The 17,601-nt window shown below is 43.9% G+C and overlaps 1 protein-coding gene across 1 annotated transcript; it reads right to left on the bottom strand.

Annotated features, from left to right (window-relative positions):
• Positions 1 to 5,782: 5,782 nt before the first annotated feature.
• PSMA4 (proteasome 20S subunit alpha 4) lies at positions 5,783 to 16,126 on the bottom strand. The gene is made up of 9 exons (XM_036736856.1): positions 15,990 to 16,126; positions 13,681 to 13,706; positions 13,370 to 13,412; positions 12,919 to 13,081; positions 10,714 to 10,791; positions 9,445 to 9,533; positions 8,878 to 9,008; positions 8,427 to 8,550; positions 5,783 to 6,183 (listed from the first exon to the last, which is right to left on the bottom strand). The coding sequence occupies exons 2-9, from the start codon at positions 13,681 to 13,683 to the stop codon at positions 6,029 to 6,031; spliced, it is 786 nt and encodes a 261-aa protein (XP_036592751.1). The 5' UTR covers positions 13,684 to 13,706; positions 15,990 to 16,126; the 3' UTR covers positions 5,783 to 6,028.
• Positions 16,127 to 17,601: the final 1,475 nt, after the last annotated feature.

Consider the following 17,601-nt stretch of genomic DNA (forward strand, 5'->3'; position numbering starts at 1 on the left):
GAGAACAGAGCTTAATAGAAACTTTCAAATACAAATATGGTCATAAAGAGAAAGATAAAAAGGCAAAACAATTGGACAGTGAAGTACATCACCCTGGAGCCTCAGGACACGTTCATCACACATGCCATCCCCGTGCCACAGTAGAGCAACACAATCGGAAATATAAGCAAATACGAGCTAAACAATTGGAAAAAGACTTGAAGCATTTGCATTCTAACAGGGAGAAAGGGGAAGATACAAGAAATAAAATGTCAGCAGAGGTGGTAGAGGAAGTTGACTAAGATGGAAATCAGGAGTGTTAGTTTTGTTCTGGTTCTGGTTTGTTAATATTAAAAGAAGAAAAGAAAGGGTGAGGAAAGAATAGACTAGGGAAGGAGAGGGAATGAATGACAGGAGAAACTTATGGAATTAGAGAGCATAGATAGAAATCTATAAAAATGGTAAAAGGATGGAGGGGAGTAGGAGTCACTTGAACTTCACTTCGAACTGATGTAGAATGAAATGAGCAGAACCAGAAGAACTATTTATACTACAGCAGCGACAATGCAAACATTAACAATTTTGAAAGGCTTCAGAGCTCTGATCACCACAGTAATCAACTGTGATTCCACAGGACAATCATGCCCACTTCCTGACAGAGATGTTGTGGCAGGTAACAGATGAAATGAGGACACGAAGGTTCAAGCGTCCAAGCATATAGATTGACTCAGCAATGCATGCCAACTGCCCCACAGATTGGCACCAGTAGCCTTCCTCATCCTTGGCACTTGGGCCCCCAATACAAGGGGAGACAGACTGTTATACATTAAAAATAATTAATCAAATTAGACCAATTAATTAAAAGGAAACAATTAACCAGGGTACAACACTGGGGAATTTGATTTCTAACTGGAGGAAAGATTAGGGACTTTAAAAGTTGGGAGTGGGCACAGTGAACAGGTGCAATTCCCTGAAATCAGAAGAGATGTCCCATTCCCTGCAAGTGTCTATATCCAATCAAAGGCACATGGAAACAATAAGTGATTGCTCAGTTTAGGGCCAGTTTTCAGATATGACACGTGGGTTGCTTGGGATGGACCTGATCGGGTTTCTGGTCAGCATAAGCGAGGGTCCTTAGTTAAAGGTCTCTAAGTGGCTGGGAGAGGTGGTCCAGCTTCCCGGCCATGCAGAACCACAATGCGACAAAGTCCTCTCCCAATTCCCACAATTGAATAAAGTTTTCTTACTCATAGACTAGACTCATAATTGAATAGAAAGGGAAGTGAGCTAGCTCCAGAATTGAGTCACAAGATGGAGTCAGTGTGGTTCACTCAATTCCCATAATTAACTACTGGCTGCTCCAATCCCCTTGATTCCCTCAAGGTAATGGACTAGACACACAGAATGAAACGTGTGCTTCTGGACATAGCCAATACGCAAATGTGTTTGCTTTACTCTATGTATTTGCTGTTTGTTTTCCAGTGATGGGCAAGGAGGACAGAGGTAGGTAGGAGAAAATTGAAAAAAAAAATTAAAACTGCGTAAGAATAGAAAAAATGATACAGACCTGAACTAGGGTTCGTAGCAGAGAGGATGGAAAGGAGAGGGTGGTAGCAAGAGTTAAATATTGAAGGTGTATTTGACTAATGAGTAATGTAAAATCGAACAGAGATAGGTAAATGAATTTCCTATTGTGGACAATGGCCATGTAGTTCTGACTGCAGGACACAATGTGATTAATTTAAATAGCACCTTTCTTTTAAAACAAATAATGTGGTGGAGAGAGTGGTTAATATTTTCTCAGAAACAAGCAGAATTTACTCTAGGAGATAAGACCTACACAAAAGACTGGCTAAAAAAGGAGAACTACCAGGAACCTGGCTTGGCTGCCGTGAGAGGGGACTGCAGAGTCGGTCCCTCTCACAGATCCAGCCTGTGGTCTCTGTCCACAGGAAATATATGAAAAACAAGCTTCCAGGAAGGCTGAGCACCATGAAAGCATTTTTTCATATCATTCTAGTCTATGTCTCAATAGAATACAAAAAGTCATTCGGATTAGAAGGGGGCCCAGTCTTCCACCTGATGCTGCAATCCTCTCTACAACTTCTTTAGCAGGTAGTCAACCACCCTTTGCTTGAATACTTCTAAGGATGAGGAAGTCACTACCTCACAAGGTCATACTTTCCTATTCTAAATAAAAATCTTCCTGCAATTTTGACTCTCTTGTCCTAGAAGTATATAAACATAGTTTGTTTGATTTGCTAAAATGGAAGATTTAATTCGACAAAACATTTATTAAGCACCCACCACGCTTTGTTTTGAGGATACAAAGATGAATAAGACTTAATAAATATTTGTGCAATCGAACTGAATACATATACTTTGCCATCAAGGAATTTACAACCTCGTAAGGGAATAAGACAGGTACACAAAAAGCTGTAATATAACTAAGAGATAGATAAGTGGCACCGTGGGGAGAGGGTTGGAGCTGGAGTCGAGAGGACCTAAGTTCAAATCTAGCCTCAGACCTTTACTAGCTGAGTAATCTTAGGCAAGTCACTCAGTCACTGACTGCCTTAGCCATCTGTAAAATGAGGATAACAATCACACCTACCTCTCACAATTATTGTGAGGATAAAATTAGATATTTTAAAGTGCTTTGAAAATGTTAAAAACACTATATAAATGTAGCCGTTACTATTAAGAAAAAAAACAGAGAGGAATGGAAGATTGAGGTGCTTCCAGATGGGAATGTATTTTAAATATATTTTTTTTCTGAAACATAGATAAGTTTGCGTAAATCAGGAAGCCTGGATTCTCAGTTCTCTGGATATTGGTGTAAACTTTTTGCTAGTCACATCTTTAGGCGACTCAGTTTCCTTCTTTAAAGTGAAGCACCTACTGATAGAGTCATACTGAGAGTTTCTCTTTAAAAAATGATTTTTTATTGGTGTTTTTCAAGCCTGTCTAACTCTTTCTGACCCCATTTTGGGGTTTTCTTGGTGAAGATACTGGAGCGGTTTGCCATTTCCTTCTCCAGCACATTTTTACAGATGAGAAAACTGAGGCAAACAGGGTTAAATGACTTGCCCAGGGTCACACAGCCCGTCTGAGGCCAGATTTGAACTCAGGAAGATGAGTCTTCCTGACTCCAGTGCTCTATCCACTAAAAAACATGTTGCCCAGTATTATATCTATATATGTATGTACATAAGTGAGCATATGGACATATACGTATCTATGTATATACATATGTTATATGCGTGTATATGAACATAAGCTATTGTTTATGGCTACCTCTGGGAAAGGACAAAAATATTTAATGGACAAAATACATTTACATTAGGAGTTGTCTATCCCAAAATTAGACAGAACACTTCAGAAAGGAAAATGCAAAGGAATATACATATGTTATCAATCCCATCGCTTATTCTGGCTTTGGGGAGAAGCTGGTTGGTTTCAATAGGAACACACCCTTCGTTTCTCACCAGGCTGCACAGCAGATTCCTCCATTACCCCAGAAGACTCTTCATCCCAGATCACTTCAGCTCCGCGCCGCATACCTTGGAAGTACCCTCAGCCCCCCTCCCTCCAATTACATGGCTCCTCCTAGCACTTCCTTTAAGGAGGACACTCAGGTCTGCCATTTCTTCACTTCTCAATCAGGACTCCCCCATCATGTCCCACACAAGGGAACTACCTTCTTCCCCAACCCTGACCTCTCTCTGGGTTCCTTTTCAGCGTTGTATTTCCCCGTTAGAATGTAAGCTCCTTGAGGGCAGGGAATGCCTTTCTTTCTGTCTTATTCCCAGCCCTTAGCACAGTGCCTGGCACATAGTAAGCATTTAATAAATGCTTGTTAACTGACCTTGCAATAAAGAAAGGAGTTTGCACGTATATCTAGTAATTAATGTTTTTGTGTAGCCCAGAGGCTAATCTATTGCTTTTTTAAAATGGGTGGATGTGCATGTTTTGTAGTCTTTCCTTAAAGCATCTCCGGAGCACCCATTATATGTCACTGGCAAGGCCAGGCTCTGAGGCAGATAGAAAGAAGCAGCATCTTGGTGCAGTAGCCCAAGCATTGAATTTGGCATCAGAGAATCCAGGTTTGACTCTCAGCTCTGCCCCTTACTGCTTTTGTGACCTTGGACAAGTCACCCTACTTCTATGGCCATTGGTCTCTTTTTCTGCAAAATGAGAGTTTTAAGGGTCCTTTCAACTCTAAATCCATGATTCTGATATAATCCTTGGCCTTGAGGAGCTCCATCTGGCTGGAGAGACTGCAGAACATTAGACTTGGATGCAGAGTTGGGTTTGAACCTGGAGTCTTTAGGTGACCCTGGACAAGTAATCTCCCCACTCTGGACCTGGTTCATCATGTATAAAAGGAGGGGCAAAGGAGGGAAGCGTGGAGCTATGGAAAAAGCCAGGGATCTGGAGCCAGATGACCTGCGTTCAAGGCCTGACTCTACTACTAACCACCTGGAAGACCTTGGGTCAAAAACAGAAAACCACCCTCTTTGGGTCAGTCCCCAGGATCCCAGAGTCCTTGGTGTGGGTACAGGGGTAGAGAGAATACTTGGGATGTATGTGATACACATATTTGCTGAGCATCCTATCAATGCCTTTGTCCACTGATGATAGTGAGATCAAAGTCCAACAGAACAGGCCTTTTCTGTAGATCACACTACTTCTCCCATCTGGAATGTCCTCCCTCCTGCTTTCCTTGCCCATCTATTTTCTTGAGGCCTACCTCAAATGTTAACTCTGTGAAGCCTTCCTGGACCACCCCAGTCCACCCTTAACTCTCTCCTATAGCAGTTACAATGGCTCTCCAATGATGTCAACATGTTAGATATAGAGGATTACAGAGAGGGGAGTCAGGGGTGATGAGGTGACAAGCCTGGGGGACAGTGTGGACCATGGTGCCCTCACCAGAAATGGCAAGATTTAAGACACCGGTGTGATAATCAGCAGGGAGTCAGGGAAGCACAACTGAGAGAAACGTTAGAGGTGGAATCACAGGACCTGACACCAATCCTATGCAGATGTAAGAAAGAGGATAACGGTAGCCGTCTTCAAGCATCCCAAAGGCAGATTTGGGCTCAACACATATGAAATCTTTCTAACCAGAGCTGTCCAGCAGCAGAATGGGTGGCCTCAAGGCAGTGGGACACTGATGTATCCAGGAAAGATTACCCTGGCAGTGGATAGCAATGGGAATAAAGCCACATACTGAATTAAGCTAAAAATGTTGGGAAAGTATAATCAACAGGACTTGTTAACTGAAGTCAAGAGAGGGGAGAGTTGGGGATCACTTCCAGGTGACAAACATGAGTTGAGGTGAATGGTGTGTCCTGAGGAGCACATTAAGAGGGACAGGGAATGAGTCTGGTTTTTAACATGTTCTACTTGAGGTGACAGTAGGCACCTGGGTGGAGATGCCTAGTGGGTAATGCAGGCCTGACCCATGAAAGCTCAGAACCGGCTATTTAACTAGCTGGTGGCTAAGTTGCACTGCCCACCTCAGAAATGCTTCCTTTTTTATCTCCAGCTGCCAACACTAGCCCTCCTCACCTGTCCTGGACTGCTACTTTGATGGCACAGAAACCGGCTCCTGCCTCCAGTTTCCATCAGTTCCGTTCATCTCCCACCCAGATGCGAATTCACCAAGTACTCAGACTGTGCTCAGCAGCAGCCAGGGCTTTCTGCGTGGTGTTATCCTCCCAACTCGTCACTGCTCTACCAGAAGGTAGATGGCGCTCAGCTCTCAGCACAAAGCTGGAATAAACACACAGTCCAGTTCTTTCCAAGTTTTATTCAAAAAGCGGACATAAGACGTCCATGAGGAATAATCATCATTACAGTAAAGTACTGAGGGGCACAGGATGACAAGGACCCCATCCAGTAAGTAATGTCCTATTTCCTCACTGAAGATACTAAGAAAAACCAGGGTCAAGGCTTCCTCCGTATGGAATTTTAAGAGCAGCTTTTTAAGCTGAAAAGGAACCCTAAGGTTATCTATTAAAAAAAATCCTGATTTCAGATTCTATTTATCTTTTTCTTTCTGTTCTTTTTCCTTCTTCTCACGTTCTGCTTTTGCTTCTTCCTCTTCATGTTTCTTAATCAACTGTTCCACTTCTTTCTGTTTTAAAACTCTGATTGTCGTCTTTCCATTTTCTCTTGTTAATGTTGCAATTTCAACTATAAACAAAAAAAAGGCATGTTTATCCAAGGCACTAAATCACCTTCAAAAACACTGAACCCACCCCGATCCAAGCAGCTTCCACTGCTGTAAATGCTCAGCTCACCGTGTCTCCTCCACATCTCTAACCATTACGTTCACCTAGATAAGATCTCTCTCTTTTTTTTTAACTCCAGTCACCTCTCAGAGCCTAATGAGCCCAGGCTCTCAGAAGCAGACTCTGAAGACTGGAGAGACTTCAGTGACCTGGGCCCAGCCAGACCCTGGACCAGCCACAAGGTGACACCCGAGGCAGGAGGGCTTGTGAACCACTGCTGGAGGCTGCCGAAGGAAAGGCTTACCATCTCCCCATCAGATCTACCTGTTCTGCCATGTGCTGTGCTGATGGGATCAATCACAACTTGCTTCTCAGGGGCTTACAGAGGATCAGACTTGGAGCTGGAAGTGACCTTCGATCATCTAGTGCAGATTTTACAGATAAGGAAAAAAAGCCCCAAGAGGTCAACCATGACCAGAGTGGGGCCTCAGATCTGGGTCTTCTGGTTCCCAGTGCACGCAGGGCCCTTTCCGGCTCTCCCAAGCTGCATTAAGACCTGACTACTTCTCCTTTCTATTTCTTGCATCAAGACCTTCCAAACTTCATTGACTGCTCTCATGCATCTTCCTGAGGGAGACGGTCTCTTACTACTGCCAACCAAAGAGGCCCCTGTGGGCCCCTGAATGAAGGTAGGAATAGGGCACAGTTCAGCTACAACTGGCTAAATGCAAATTCAAGTGAACCAAGAAGGTACTCGACAAGTTGTTTTTTAACTGAACTCTCGCTCTAGTATTTCAGTCTGTGATTTCACTTATGTGACACAATTCCCACACCTCAGAGTGAGGCTTCAAGAGCTGCCCTGACCACAAACATCCCACCTGGAAACCAACCTCTGGGCTCCTTCACACTCAGCAAGGCTGCTGCTAGTCAGTGATAGAACCAGAAGCCTTTTAGCTTGGTGGGGCCCACCCACGGTTCTATTTATTGTTGCTGTTGTTCAGTCATTTCAGTCGTGTCCAACTCATCATGAACCCACCTGGAGTTTCCTCTGCAAAGATACTAGAGTGGTCTGACATTTTCTTCCCCAGTTCATTTTACAGATAAGTGACTTGCCCAGGGTCACCCAGCTAGGGTCTGAGACCAGATGTGAATTCAGGAAAATGAGTCTTCCTTATTCCAGGCCTGGCATTCTAACCACACTGCCACCTAGCTGCCTTAAGGTTCAATTTTCTCCTCTTTGTAGCCTTGGATCTCTGGATAGCTCCCTGACCCAATGACACAGTGGTGATTCTGAATACATGATAAGTTATATTCAGATTCCTACTTACCATTATTCATAGCAATAATGATGATGACAATATTAACACATATAATGCTTTTAAGTTTCCATGGCACTTTTCCCACAACAGCCCTATCTATAGGCTAATTAATTAACATTGTCCCCCTTTTATAAAAGAGACTGAAGGAGGTCACAACTGGCCATGTTGCCAATTCATGTTCATAGTGCCAACTGTCAAAGTTTTAATCTGAACCCACAACTCTTTGATACCACGTCCAGAACACTTTTCACTCCCTCATTTTTCTTCAAAGGCTTAACATAAAGATAACTACAAAAGAGAGAAGAGCCTAGGAGGAAAAGTCACCTCATTTTTCAAGGAAGTTTTTGAAACTTAAAGACTGAAGCCGGCCATGCCAAGACTCCTTTATTCATTTATTAAATTCTTATCCAACTCAAATCTTCTGTGAAGCCATTCCTAATCCTACCTCCTTGACACAATACCTGAACTCTCAACCCCTTGGGCCTCATGTTAGATTTGACTTATGCCTCATATATTTTTGTAGCTTTAAATTTTATTTTAAAAAATTAATAAGAGTATGACAATCTTTCAGAATACAGACATGTCAGTATCAGATCCTGACAAGGGTTTTATACCCTTTACACTACAGTTACTTGCATGCTGTGCCCCCTCTTCCTCACTGGACTATAGGCAAGGCCTAAGCCCATGGGCTTTCTACATTCTTATTTTCCCCAGTATTAAATACAGCTCTGTCCAGAGCAAGCAGTTTGCTGAATCTGTCATTGAACAAGTTTATCTTAACTATAAAACAAAACGAGCACATCCAATCCTCTTAATTGTTCTGGGAATTTTCAGCGCCAAGACAATCAGCTGATAGGACAACAAGTATGGCTGAGGCACAGGTTACCTTTTTCAGCAGAAAGTTTACTAACATCCATGGTTTTATTGAGCACTTTAATCGCTAAAGCAAGTGCGGACTTCAGAGTCATTCCTCCTTCCTTGTAGTCTTGCTTTAACATTGACACAGCCGCCTGTAAGACAGAGAGGAAGACATCAATGCCCAGAATTCCCTTTAAGCTTCTGGATAAAGTTCTGAAGATATACGCCGTCAGAAGGCAAGCATCATCCCAGGCACTCAGTGCAGAATGTTCACCACCACCACCCTGGGAGGTAGCCAGTAGGAGAACCATCCCCAGCAGAGGAAGCTGGGGCTCAGAGAGATTCTAGCCCAAGGCCAGGTTAACAAAGCAACAAAGGTCAGACTCAGGTCTGCTCCAGAGGACTCGCTCTCTTCCCATGACACCCAGCTGCCTTCACCTGCTGCTGCTCTGTATTTCCTGCTGTTAGAGGACACTCACCGCACTATTATTCCCAATGCAAGTGGCCTTCCAACCTCCATAATTTCCACTGGGGTCGCTCTGATACAGCTGGAAACCATAATGCTTATCCCAGCCTATGTACAGCAATGACACACCAAAAGGGCGTTTTCCTAAGAAAAACAGCTCAGTATTAGCAGAGTAAATGTAGAATCCACATAGCGGTCATTAAGCTCAAACCCTTTTCTGCAAACTAAAACTTTCATAAACTGCTGATAAGCTCTACCATAAATCCTACTTTTGTTCACTGGAAACATACAGAGACAGAGGGTAGAATAAAGATACAAAAATTTGGTTTTAAGTGGTATTATTATGTGAACAGAAATTCTCTTCCTTATTTGAACATGTTTATTTTAGCCTCTTAAGAGTTTAGCAACAAAATTTCAGGCCTAAACCACATGCCTGCAATACAGAAGCAAGACTATTTGAAAAAAATGTTAATATTCATAATTTTCAAATTCTTTTTGCTGTCTAAAAAGTAGTTTCTTATTCATAAGCTTTTATACTTTAACATTTTTAGACAGGTTTCAAATGAGCGATAATCAGTACCTCCAAACTGTGTATAAGCTTGTTTGATATCACACAGGGCTGTAACCAACTGCTCACAAGGAATAGGTTCTTGATACTGTAATAGGTACCTAGTATGCAAAGAGATTGACATATTAATACTTAAAACAAATAAAACCTCTTAGTAGCTCCACCACACAGAGACGTTATCAAAGTCCTATACCACAAAAGCAAATGGTAACAGGGAGGAATCAAGCCGACACAGGCATTCCTAACATGGTTCCAAATATTACAATCATACATTTAAAGCAGAAAAGGCCAGTGAAGTGAGCTGTAATGATAGGATTATTTACCACTGAGAGATATGAATTTGCACGTTGTTAGATTGAGGCAGCTGGGTAGTGTCATGGAGAGAGCAATGGACTGGGAGTCAGGAAGACATGAATTCAAGTACTTTGTCACACATTAGTGATGTGAGCCTGCAGAAATCACCTATCCTCTTTCCTCATTCATAAAATAGGGATTAATAATATTCCTTGAATTTCTATGACTCTGGAATGATTCTTCTTCTTAGTATATCAACATATCCATCATATTTCAGCATTTCCCTCAACGAGGGGAAGACTTTCAGGCCCACTAGACATTTAAAAACCCTCAAAACATTTTTGAGGTGAATGTCTTATAGTCTGAGGGATGTGTCCATAGCTTACAGACTCACCTCAACTTCTGACAGTTTTAGCATAGCCTTGGTTGAAAAAGTATATTTTATAAGCTAAAAATCACTTTTTATAAAAAAAAATTACAGTACTGCAGTAAAAAATATTAGTATCCCCTACTTCTTAGGACTTTTGTTAGGATAAAATGAGATAACAAATGTAAAGAGCTTTGTAAACCTTAAAGTGCTACATAAACGTTAGCTATTATTAAGAGAAAAGGTCTGGTATGTTACATGTACTGCAATTCTCAATTTGGGACATAAGGAAGAACATTATTACTAATAATAATTTCTAAAAAGCGCTGGATTCAGCTTTGATCTGTACATACCCAATGATGAAATTATGAACTCTTCTGCAAACTGAAAGTATATAGTTCTGTGGTAGCCAGTGATCTGTTTATCTCAATAGATAACAACACAACAAGATCCATGACAAAAGCTTTTAAGAGGTGGGAACATCTGAACTTTTAGCCTTTTTTGGAGGGAAGATCTTTTCAATGACTCTTAACGACACAGACCCAACACTATACCACAGATAAGCTCCCTCTGGTATTAAACCCAGATTGTCGTGTGTTCTCCTCACCGTGTGAACCTACCTCTGAGCAATGAGTCTCAGTTCATTAGTTAAAACATTAGCATCAGAAGTTATGCCTGCCACACTGCAAGCCATATCCCTGAAGGAAAAAAAAAATGTTTTTATCAGAAAAAATGAAATTCCTGTAAAGAATATTTAACAGTATTAGAGAATAAATATTTGTAAATGTCTAATAATATTGCATTCTAGCTATACTCAACTCTGGTGACAATCAAGATTAGTTACCATCTATCATTTTTGAATGTACCATTAGTAACCCAAAATGTTTGCTTCAGAACAGTAACATATAAAGAAACAACAAAAACTCTTCCTTTGTGAAAAACCTTTGAAATGGTGTTTCATTTTGGGAAATTCAACCCATATTGTTCCTATATAGTTGAGGGACCGTCTCCCCTACCTGCCTAGAGCCCACCGTGATTTCTCCCCTTCTTCATGGTTGCTTGTGTGGATCCTCCAGAACACTGGACGCTAGACACAACTATTCATATGTCTTCAATGGGGAGGGAGTCATCAACTACAATCCTTCTGGTAAGATGGAATAGCACCAGGCCCAATCACTGGCCCTGCTACTGTGCCTTCCAAACCCTGGGCCTTGCCATCTGTCCTGCTAATAAGAGCCTCTTTACACATGAACTCTTCTATGCATTTTCCCCTTCAATTAGAATCTTCGTTCTTTGAGAAGAGGGACTGTCTCATTTTTCTAGGTATACTCTAACACTTAGGCCTGCACTCAGCATAAACTAAGCACTTAATAAATACTCATCCATTCCACTGCATGGCATACACCTTACTGTGAATGAGGAATACAGGTAATGTGAAGTTAAAAATTTATACTGATAAATATGTACATATCTAAGCATGTGTGGCTGTGTGTGTATGAACAGTCTCAAATAATATGGGATGAGACAGAAAAAAATGGACTTTATTCCTACTTTGTGTTAGCAAAGTTCCCTTTCTTCAATTCTCTATGCCAGGACTGTCTGTCCAAAATGCAGCCAGCAGTGCAATTTATGTGGCCTACCCATAAGCACAGAAATTTACATAAATGCTTTAGGAAACGAAGCTGAGCTATCACAGAGTTCTCACTAAAACGACTATTCAAAATATATTGTCTATTGTTTCAATAAAAACTAAGGTTGGACAGCCCTGCTCTATGCCATTTACCCCTCTCAACACACCAAATGAAAGCGGGCCAACTGGCAACTGGATTCAAGTCACAGACCTGCCACAAAGAAGATCCATCTCCATCATGGGAAGGGCCGAACATTTTGAGACTTTATGGAATATCACAGTTGAAAGGGACCTTGGAGATCATGTAAACCAGCCCCAGCATTTTAGAGATCAAGTCCCAGCTGTCACTTAGTAGCTGTGTGACCTTTAGGCGTGTAACTCTTAGACAGTGGGAGAGTTTAGGCAAATGGCCCCCAGGGCAGCACAAACACAGTTAAGTAGGGGAGAGGTCAGAAGCAAACCTGGCTTTCCTGCTCCTCCATCGCAACTACGCCAATGTCTGGTAGTAGTGCTATACCAAGGCTAAAGGCAATTCCACCCCAAGTTTTTTTTTACCTTTCTAGGCTGTCACCTGGAGACACAAAGGGCAGAGCTGCTTGTAATGTGCAAGGGGAAGTTCTCATCTCATAAAGGCAGTGTGACAGTGTATACTGGACCAAGGGCTGAAGACACTGGTCAGGTCTCACCTCTGGCACCAAGTCGCTGGCTGCCCTTGGGTCATATAACCTCTTGATGGCCGAGGCCACTCTTAAGACTACAGTTTGCCATCGAGCTACCAATCTGTATTCCACTCCAAGAGATCTTGTATTGATGAAATCACAGGCCTTGACCAAGAAAAGGGGGCTTTTTAAAAACTCCTTATGAGAGCTGCCCACTGGCTCCTCATCTGAAGTGAGAATCCTCACAAAGGACTAATTACCATATTACTGAGTACCTGCTAAGTTCCACACACTGTGCTAAGTGCTGAAGAACTGGGCTGGATGGACCAGAATCCAGCATTAACTCTGGATAACAGACAACACGAGCAACTGGATTCTAAAGAACACAAGATTTAATGAGGTGCCTTGAGGCCTCGTTTACTACATACTACCCAAATACATTTTTCCAGGATACAGAGAAATTCTAATTTCCACTCTGTCACAGGTATATACATTACCATGTAGAATGAACCTTCCTTCTCAGAGATCTTACTTACTCATTGAGTTTGTAAATCTTTTCTGAAAAAAAGACTTCATCCAGAAGCTTGTGGATGTTCCGTCTCTCTGCAGCTAACAAGACACCATCATTTGCTAAAATTCCCAAGCAGGTGCCTGCATGTCCAATAGCTTCCATGGCATATTCCACCTGGTACAAGCGACCTAAAAAACAGGACCAATAAGCAAACTTTCTTGTCACTACAGACAGACAAGCTACTCAAAAGAAACCAAAGGGATAGGAATGATACCAAAAAGTTAAGGATGATGCCTTTGGTTTTTCTATGCAGAATATCAGACTAACCTAGAATTTAAATTACCAGAAAGTTCAATTTTTGACAGAGAGCTTAGATATTTTTAAGAGTAAGAGAGTTCTTTTTAAAAAGACACTGAAACATAACTACTAGCTCTCTCTCACTATGATATTAGATAAACAAAAGGATTTCTACTTACCTTCTGGTGAAAATATAGTGGTCCTCGAGTCATATCTTCGAGACTATAAAAGAAATACACACAATGAAATTTTGCCTTTCCACAAGTGTGCATATAAATTCCCAAACATGTCCCAACCCACACCTACCAAACCCAGATGGTTCTATGCGTACTAAATAAGAAGATAGCAATGGCTTAAAAATCTTGGAATACTTCCTCCAACTTCACTCTACCCACTTCAGTTTTCTCATGCTATACAGGCATGAGGACCAAACAATTTGGCTCTTTGTTACTAAGACTGTGAAGCATGTACTGGCATGTACATAACTTACCATGTTTCCTGTGTTTTATGTTATTCCTACAAAAATAAAAAAAGTATATTAGTAAGAGAGAGTATTATGCCAGTTTTCTAGACATTTAAAAAAATGTTACAAGTTTTTTTATGACAGTAACTGATAACAAATGTCTGAATTTTTTCCATTTATAAATACTATTGGGCAAAAAAAAGCACAGCAATCTCTTATCAAAAGATTTTACTGACTGAAATTAGATAAGGAGACTTAGGAAATTAGCAAAGGAAGGAAAGATGGGAAACAAACATTTATTAAGCACCTACTATGTGCCAGGTACTATACTAAATGCTTTACAAACATTTCATTTGATTCTCACTACAACCCTGGGAGGTAGGTGCTAATATCCCCATTTTACAGTTGAAGATACCAAGTCAAACAGAGCTTAAGTGACTTGTCCAAAGATCACCAACTAATAAATATCATGAGGCCAGATTTGAATTCAGGGAGATGAATCTTCCTGACTTCAGAAGGTCCAGCACTCTACCCCTCTGTCACCAGCTGCCTGTCTATCAATGCCTGTAGGGATTCTGAATTCTAATTCTCATGTTATAATTATGATTTTTGTGAAGCTGAGGGGAAAATAAAAACTTCCACAGGCCAACCTTAATTTGTCAGCTCTAACATGTTAAAGACATCCTCTAACCTTAGCTTACAGTGCTGCCCTGAAGAAAAAAAGAAGAGATCATGACACCTTGAGACTCTTCATGGAAAGGGCAGGTCCCAGCCGTCACTTAGTAGCTGTGTGACCTTAGGCATGTAACTCTACCTCTCCAAGCCTGTTTCCTCAAGTATAAAACGAGGAAAAATCTTCACAAGGTTGTAAGAAAGTGCTCTGTAAGGAACCATGAGCTATTATTATTGTACAATGTTTTCTCCCAATTAAAAAAAAAAACACACACACATCTTTCCATGATATAATTAAGAGTTTGTAAAAATTAATGCCCTGTTATAGATATTTTAAAGCTTCCTATATGTTATTTATTTCACTCCCAAATTCACCTGTTCTGGTGACAAATGACTCATTTTACTTAATTAGGAGCCAAGGAATAACTGCTTGGCTACACCAGAAGCCACCTAAGGTTCCAGCAAATACTTTTCTGTCAATTTGGCAAATTCTGGAGAAACCAGCATCCTAGTGACAGAGGCTTTTGATATTAGCCTATAAAATACAACTCCTGGCATCTCTCAAGTTTGGTTGGTGTTATATGATCTACAAACTTCGGCCTTCCATTGTGGAGCAGGGGAGCCTAGGCGCTCTTCCTTTTCCAGCTTCTTGGGTCCATCTGGATCTCGCTTGTCCCACTTCAGACACCCCCGACTACAACAGGAGCCTAGGCTCAGCTCTGACATATATTAGCTCTGAGCCCCCAGGCCAACCACTGGGGCCTCAGTTTTCTCTGTAGGAGAGAGTTGGATTAGATCACTTCTAAAGTCCTCCTAGTCTAAGCCTTCCTAGTCATCAGATGCGTAAGCAGAAAGCACAGAAAGTGAAAGTGAATGTGAGGCACCAGAGTGAGACAGCCCCCACTCAAGCACCCCTGCCTCACCCCATCCGGACTCTGCCCCCCTCCAAGAGCCGAGAACGAGTCCTGCCCAAACCCGGGGATAGTTAAGTGACCCCTTCGGTGAGCGGCAGCGGGGAAGGCAGTCTGCTTAGAGGATACATTGTAGCCCAGCGGCGGCCGTAAACAGTGGAGACGCTGGCGCGGGGGGAGGGGGGAGGTCTGGTGGTCCGGGTCTGCCCACCCTGAGAGGCGAGAGGAGGGGGGCTGTCCCGGCCCGTCCCCACTCCCAGCACCGTGGGGCGGCGTGACCCGCACACAACAAACGCCGAAGGAGATGCATGACGAGGACCGCAGACAGCCCGGGGTGGCCCAAGTGTCCCAAGCCCCAGTTTCCAAAAGTGCAAACTGAGTCCCGGAGGGAAACAAGGTGCCCGAGGTCACCAGGAGTCAGCCCGCGGGGCTTCCACCCTAGGCGAGATGGGCGTCACGGGCCCGGGCCGTGAGGGTCTCCCACGCCCTCGGCCTGAAGGGCCCCCACGGTCTCTCCGTGCGCGGCTCCTGCCCAACCTCCTGGTGCAGAGAAGGAAACTGCGGCCGGCCGCCTGGGTGCCCCCCCCACCCCAAAGCGCGCCGGACGGTGGCCGCCGGGGGACACGCTCGCCAGGCCCGGGGGTGGCGGCTCCTGCACCGTCATCGCCCTGCGCGCCGGGCCCGGGAAGCCGGGCGGGGCCGGGGGCGTCGGGGGAGGGGCCGGGCCGGCCCTGGGGGGCGGTGGATACTCACCTCCGGGGGTGCCGGGGGGTCGGGGTTCTTCAGCCGCGCCGCTGCTCGCTCCGCCGGGTGCTGGTCGTGTCTCCGGGAATCTCCGGCCGAGCTCCGCCGCCACAAATGGCCGCCCGCGCCTGCGCAGTGCCCCGGATGGGGGGGCGGGTCCGCGCCTGCGCAGAACGCCGGACTTGACAGACGCGGGAAGCACGTGGGGGCCGGGCTTGGGCCTGGCCGGGCTGCCCGAGGGCTGGCGATGACGAGAGGTCTGGGCCACGTGGCCTCCCCTCCACCCTTCGCCTCCCCAGCCCTGATTTGATTCGGATGGTCTGAACCGCCCTCCCTCCACCGCTTTTCCCTTCAGTTCTCCCACGTCTGCCTGCTTAAGTACGTGCCAAAGGTTTGCGCATACTTGTGTCCACGGGCGGATAGAGCTGTCCCCCGTACCCAGGGACGAAGAAATCACACCCGCGGGTGGATGCCCGCGCTCCCCCAGGCGTCCTCCCCCAGCATCCATCTCCCGGCCCTCATCGAGGTTTTCTTTAGCAAACGTAGCTTTTTCCTTTGTATGGCGGGCTGTGTTGGAACGGGCGTCTTTTCCGCTTTGTTTCATAGATTGCTTGTTTAAGTAAATGATGCATTCCGCATCAGCCGCTGGGGGCACAGGCACCATATACAGATAGTGTACAGTAAATAGGCGTTTCTACTCTTTTGAGTCTAGTAAAAACCTCTAATTGCTGACTCATGCTGGCTTAATTGGCATTAGCTAGCTGAAATGGTAGGAAAATTTCTGCAACATATATTCCTGAGAATTTTTGCTCTTATATTAGTTATAAGTAGATATTAACCGGAATCCATGAGCTCTCAAACGTTAAGCAAACCCAGTAAATGACCTCATCACGGGTATTGTCCCCCAGCTGCATTTCAGCATTTTGTTCTTGGCTATGGGGACTGGAGCTCCAGAGAGACTGGACTTGTGTATAAGATCCAGATATCGTCTCTGTAGATGATAACTGAGCCCGAAGGGGCTGATGAGGCCACTGACAGAATAGAGAAAGAAGAGCAAATGGTCGAGGACGGAGGTCTGAGTGGCCGACAGCGGGGGCCTGATTGTGTGATGATCCAGCAAAGGTGGCTGAGGAGCAGCCCCGCTGGAGGGCTTCCTCCCATTTACCGGTGCGGTCCCAAGTTCTTTGCTATTACTTAATCATCAAGCATTTATTAACTTCTACCGAATATGTCCGGCCTTGGAAATAAAAAAAGGCAACAATGAAACAAGTTCTGCCTTCAAGAGGCTTACATTTTATCAGGACAGACGTTGAGTTCATATGGGAGTTTCTACAAAGTGTGTTCAAGGTCACTGGGGGAGGATGCCCTATCTCAGGGAGAAAGGTCAAGAAAGGCTTCAGACACTGGCCCTTTCCTTGATCTGCTAAAGAAAATAGGACTCCTAAAACATAGAAGTGAAGGAGGAGACATGGGCAGAATGGTGGAGGGAGTGCAGACAGATGGCACGTGGCAGGGAAGGAGCAGTAAAAAGGCCAGTGGGTCTGGACTGTCGGGTGTATGAAGGAGGTAAAGCAGAGTGAGGCTAGGCAGGTATGTCGGGGCCAGGTTGTGATAGTCTTTA

Source organism: Trichosurus vulpecula, chromosome 8 (genome assembly GCF_011100635.1).
Source record: "Trichosurus vulpecula isolate mTriVul1 chromosome 8, mTriVul1.pri, whole genome shotgun sequence".
Classification (NCBI taxonomy): Eukaryota; Metazoa; Chordata; class Mammalia; order Diprotodontia; family Phalangeridae; genus Trichosurus; species Trichosurus vulpecula.

What these genes read in the sequence shown, in the direction of transcription:
- PSMA4 (XM_036736856.1), bottom strand. An exon ending in CTGAGACTCATTGCTCAGAG is followed by an intron (nt 9,534 to 10,713) that starts GTAGGTTCACAC and finishes TTTGCATACTAG; the next exon opens with GTACCTATTACAGTATCAAG. An exon ending in AGCTTATACACAGTTTGGAG is followed by an intron (nt 9,009 to 9,444) that starts GTACTGATTATC and finishes TGTTTTTCTTAG; the next exon opens with GAAAACGCCCTTTTGGTGTG.